This window comes from Equus caballus, chromosome 7 (genome assembly GCF_041296265.1).
Source record: "Equus caballus isolate H_3958 breed thoroughbred chromosome 7, TB-T2T, whole genome shotgun sequence".
Lineage (NCBI taxonomy): Eukaryota > Metazoa > Chordata > Mammalia > Perissodactyla > Equidae > Equus > Equus caballus.
Window position 1 is genome coordinate 32499140 of NC_091690.1, and position 5536 is coordinate 32504675.

Genomic DNA, 5536 nt, shown 5'->3' on the forward strand with positions numbered 1-5536 from the left:
TCACTAATGGGAAAGGATTTATAGTAGAAAAAGTAGATTGCATCTCGTTTTATACAAATCTTAAACTTAACAAATGTTGAAAGTCTAGGAAGACATATAGATTGTTTTAGAGACAAGGTATGTTGTGCTATCAGCAAATGCCCCAGGCATCAGGCAGCACATAGGAACGAAGGAGCTTGACTGTAGAACAGGAAAGAAATGTGGCAACAGGAATCTGGTGTTCAGTAAACCTGGGCCAGGTTGTGGTAGTCCTGAGCAAGATCTATTATTTAGATAATAGAGAGAAGAATCATAAATGAACTTTGGGAATAAAGAAATAGAAAGCACTGCATGGCTTATCAACATAAAACAAAGTACAAGAGAAGAGAATATAAACCATCTGATAATTTTCCAAATGGACAAATGCCTTGAAATTTCAATTCTGGAGAATTGAAAGGAAAGACAAAAATCTGAATAATCGAGAGTTATTAAAGAAATTCATTCTCTTACTGAAAACCTGAACACAAAGAAAACTATAGTCTAGATAATTTCACTTGTGAATACTTTTAAACATTTAAGGTAAACTTTATGCAAATTATTCTAGTGAGAGAAAGATAGGCAATATTTTCTAAATCTCTTAAGGGGCCAGCATGTTTTGAAACAAAATTCTTAGAAAAACATTACAGAAAAGAAAAATTAGAGGTCAATCTGTCTCATAATTATGGAAAAAATATTGGCAATTTAAATCTAATTACATTCAAACATACACAAACAAATGTATTACACACACAAAAACTGTATGCAAAGAGAGAAAATAAGTTTATTTCAGATACGCACTAACATTTTCACATTCTAAAATCAAATATGATCTTGTAAATTATTTTCAAATATTCAACTTTACATCTAAGATTTTTCTTTAATTTACTTATTAATTTAAAGATTTTTATTTGTGTTTCCTTGATCTTTCTACCTAGTCATTTATGTCATCTATACTAACAGTTTTATTTCTTCCTCTCCAATCTTTATTAAATTTATTTATTTTTCTTGCCTTATTGAATTGGCTAGTATTCTTAGTATAATGATGAACAGGAATGGAGATGGCAAGCAAACATCTTTGTCTCCTTCCCATTAACAGAGCAAAGTTTTCCATGTTTCACTATTAAGTTTGTTGTAAGCTATATGTGCTTTTCAAACAGCTTTAAGAAGTTACTATCCATTCTGAGTTTTCCATGAGGTTATTTTATTTTATTATTAATGTTGGATGTTCCTTCTTTATATTTTAGGATAAAACTTGTAGGATTGGTGTTATTACGTTCTTAAATGTGAAGACCAGTGAAAACATCTGGGAAGGTATTGTAGCTTGTGTTATGAACCAGCACGTAAATAATTCTGTAAAGATTCTATGCGCCCTTAAAAAAAATGCATGCTATTTAGTTTCTGGATGCCATGAGATTATATAAATACATATATATATATACTTACATTTATGAATCTCATTCAGATCTTCTTTATCCTTTCCTTATAGATTTTTATTAGATTTTCTGTTTTAAAATTAATATTATTAATTTTATTATAAATAATAATTATTAATTTATTTTATATTTTGTTATATTAATATTTTCCTATGATTATAACAAGGAATAATTTTATCAAGATTACATCAAGAAGGAATGTACCCACTCTAAGAATATAATTCAACTAAATGAGTTTTGACAAATGCATACACTGCGCACTGGTGAAACCAAAACCTCATTAATGATATGACGTATTTTTATCATCCTAAAGATTTCTCTCATCTCCTTTCCCAGTCATTATCCCATGTCCCACTGCAGTCAGCCACTGACCACATTTCCATCACTATAGATTAGTTCTGCTTTTCTATAATTTCAAATGAATGGAAGTGTACAATGTGTGCTCCTCGATGTCTTGCTCCTTTTATTCAATGTGAGTTTTCAAGATTATTCCATGTCATTGCATGCATCCGTGGTTTATTAATTTTTACTGATAAGTAATATTGCACTCTATGCATATACTACAATTCATTTATCTACTCTTCATTTCTTTTGGGAAAATACTGAGGAGTAAATTGTTGGGTTATATTTAAATACATAGTTGACTTTCTAAGGAATTGCCAGTTTTCCAAAATGCTTGGAAAATTTTATGCTGTTCCTCACCAGTTATGTGTGAGAGCTTCAGTTGCTCCATATCCTCTCAAAACATTAGCATTGTAAGTTTTTGTTGTTTTCCTTTCTTTTCTTTTTTGTCATTTAAATATAGTTGTGTAGTGGTTTGTCATTATGGTGTTAGTGTAGTTTTCATTTCCCTTATAAATAATGATTTTAGTATCTTTTCATGTCCTTATTAAATATTCCTTTATCTTCTTCTGTGATATATCTGTTCAAATAGTTTCCTTATTTTTTTAATTTGCTTGATTGTCTTCATATTATTGTCTTGTCAATATTATTTATAATTTTGGATAAAAATCCATAGTTGGATGCACGTATTGTCTGTGGCTTGCTTTTAATTTTCTGCAGGTAACTTTTGAATAACAGTTTTTAATTTGTATAAAATTGCATTTATCAGTATTGTATAGTTAGTGTGTATGTCCTAAGAAATCTTAGACTACTTCAATGTATTGAAGATTTTCTTTAGTGTTTGCTCCAGAAGTTTAATAGTTTAGCCTTTATACTTAGATTTAAGTTTCATTTCAAGTTCATTTTTGTTTAACAATGGAGTAGAACATTTCAGATTTTCCTTTTATTCTTTTTTTATTTTTATTCAAGGGGAATTCATTTCTAATTTTACTTTGATGAATGTAATGATAAAAAAAATCTCTATGTGATTAACAGAATATAGGACTACACTTACGATTCTGTATCCCCTAATTTTATGACTGTTTTTCCTACCCCCTCAGTTGATTAAAGATAAAAGAGGTGAAAAGAAAGGTTAAAACAACATATTTGCTGTTTTTGTGTTTTGAAGTGTGTAATTATCCCTTATTTTCCAATTGATAGTATGTTGTAAGTAATAAAAACAACAGCAATCATTATTCTTATTATTTTCAGAGTGCTAACCTCTGCTAATTTGATAATGAAGTTATTTTAATTGTCCGGGTTTATCAACTAGTAAATGATGGGTCAGCATCTGAACACAGGCACTTGAATTTTAAGGCCTATTCACTTAGCCACTACTCATAGTTCTTCCCTCAAGCAAAGGCAGAATATTTGTTCCAGAGGTCACAAATTGCCTAACAGTGGGTCAATTCAGCTATCAAAATCTGCAAAGTGAGTGTTGTTTGTAGTGATTTATTTCAATAATAATATTAAAATACTCAAAAATATAAAAACTAATTCAAAAATATTCAAAATAATGTTAAAATCCAAAGATTTTACATTGAAACCCAAATTTTCTCATTTTTATCAAAACATTCCAAAGGCCTAGCAATAATGTGCCTCTTTCACCCCTGGCAGAAATTAGTTTCTGGATTAGAAACAATACTGCACGTAATCAGGATTTGCTCTCTGCTCTGTGTTGCTCAGCCAGCTTCTCTCATTTTCAATGACTATTCTAAGTTTTCAAGTCTGCAAACCTCACTTTAGAAAAAATTGGCTTCAAAATAACTGAAATGTTCAAAATGGGTAGTGGCCTCTCAAAACATGTGACATCATCATTATGGCTAAAATAATTTTATATGTGATAATTTATTACATTAGATATTATGGTGTGAAATATTTAATTAAGATAAATAGTACTTAGGTAACTTTATCAAGAGTTAATATTGTTATACGGAAACCAAGAGAATATCGGAAACAGTAATTTTCTATACGAGGTATCTTTTATCAAATGAAGAATAGCAGGGAAATGTCTCCAAAAACGGTGTCTTTCTCTCTCCCTTTTAGAAACTCCCCAGAGGAAAATGGCAGCAGGAAATCATTCCGCAGTGACTGAGTTCATCCTCGCTGGGCTAACAGAACAGCCAGAACTCCAGCTGCCACTCTTCCTCCTCTTCCTAGGAATCTATGTGGTCACAGTGGTGGGGAACCTGGGCATGATCGCACTGATAGGGCTCAGTTCTCACCTGCACACCCCCATGTACTATTTCCTCAGCAGCTTGTCCTTCATTGATCTCTGCCATTCTACTGTCATCACCCCCAAAATGCTGGAGACCTTTGTGACAGAGAAGACCATTATCTCCTACCTTGAATGCATGACTCAGCTCTATTTCTTCCTCGTTTTTGCTATTTCAGAATGCTACATGTTAGCTGCAATGGCATATGACCGCTATGTTGCCATCTGTAGCCCCTTGCTTTACAATGTCATCATGTCCTATCAGGCCTGTTTCTCCTTGATTTTAGGAGTGTATATTATAAGCCTGATTTGTGCATTTGCTCATACAGGCTGTATGTTGAGGCTTTTTTTCTGCAAATTTGATGTGATCAACCATTATTTCTGTGATATCCTTCCCCTTCTAAAGCTTTCCTGCTCTAGTACCCAGTTCAATGAACTGCTGATTCTAATCTTTACTGTAATTAATATCCTTGGCCCAAGCCTGGCTATTCTTAGCTCCTACAGCTTCATCATTGCCAGCATCCTCTGCATTCGCTCCACTGAGGGCAGGTCCAAAGCCTTTAGCACTTGCAGCTCCCACATGTTGGCAGTTGTGGTCTTTTTTGGTTCTTTAGCATTCACGTACCTGCAGCCATCATCAGTCACCCTCAAGAATCAAGGAAAAATGTCCTCTGTGTTTTATACTATTGTTGTGCCTATGCTGAACCCACTGATCTACAGCCTGAGGAATAAAGATGTCAATATTGCCCTGAAGAAAATACTAGAGAAAAGTATATTCTTATGAACAGAAATAAATGAGGATGTTTTCGTAGGTCTAAAGCATTGGCTATTATATTGTATGAATTTATATATTTCAGTTTAGTCCATCTGTCAACATTTGTCCTCATTTGTTGGGACTCTTGACAATATTTCATATCTCTATGGCCTTTTTGATGCTATTTCTCTCTGGAATTTTCTCCCATATATACTATTGAGAAGCAAATTAGAAGAAATACTAAGGATGGCCCAGGCATATGGACCCAGTAATGCCATCACCATCATTTCCTCCCTTTTTCTTCCATACAATTGATAAAAACACAATCCTCAACCATAAGGAAAATACCATCTTCATCAGTGATTACCTACCTCCTTTCTTCTCTAGCCAAGAAACAAAATAGTTGTTTTTTGCATATGTTTACCCTGGGGCAGTCTCTTTCCTGTACTGTCTCTCCTCATATCTCATGACTTATTTCTTCCAGCCCTTACTTCAGAATTCTAATCAGAACTTAACCTCTGAGTTAGAGGCTCATCCATGTGCTGTGATAGCGCTCAATCCAATATACACCTCTGCTTTGACATTTATTGTTCTAACTTGTATTTGCCTGCTTATTGTCCAAATCTGCACTGTATTGTAATCTCCATGGAGGTATCCCCTTACACCTACATTTCACTGTTATATGTCCAAGATGTAGTACAGGTCCTGCCAACTAGAAGGTCCTTGATACTTTTT

At 33.2% G+C, this 5536-nt stretch overlaps 1 protein-coding gene across 1 annotated transcript; it reads left to right on the forward strand.

Annotated features, from left to right (window-relative positions):
* The first annotated feature begins 3861 nt into the window (after window positions 1-3861).
* Window positions 3862-5099, forward strand: LOC100072002 (olfactory receptor 8G1). The gene has a single exon (XM_067053903.2). It carries the CDS (start codon window positions 3896-3898, stop codon window positions 4829-4831), a length of 936 nt encoding a protein of 311 aa, XP_066910004.2. The 5' UTR covers window positions 3862-3895; the 3' UTR covers window positions 4832-5099.
* The last annotated feature ends 437 nt before the right edge of the window (window positions 5100-5536 follow it).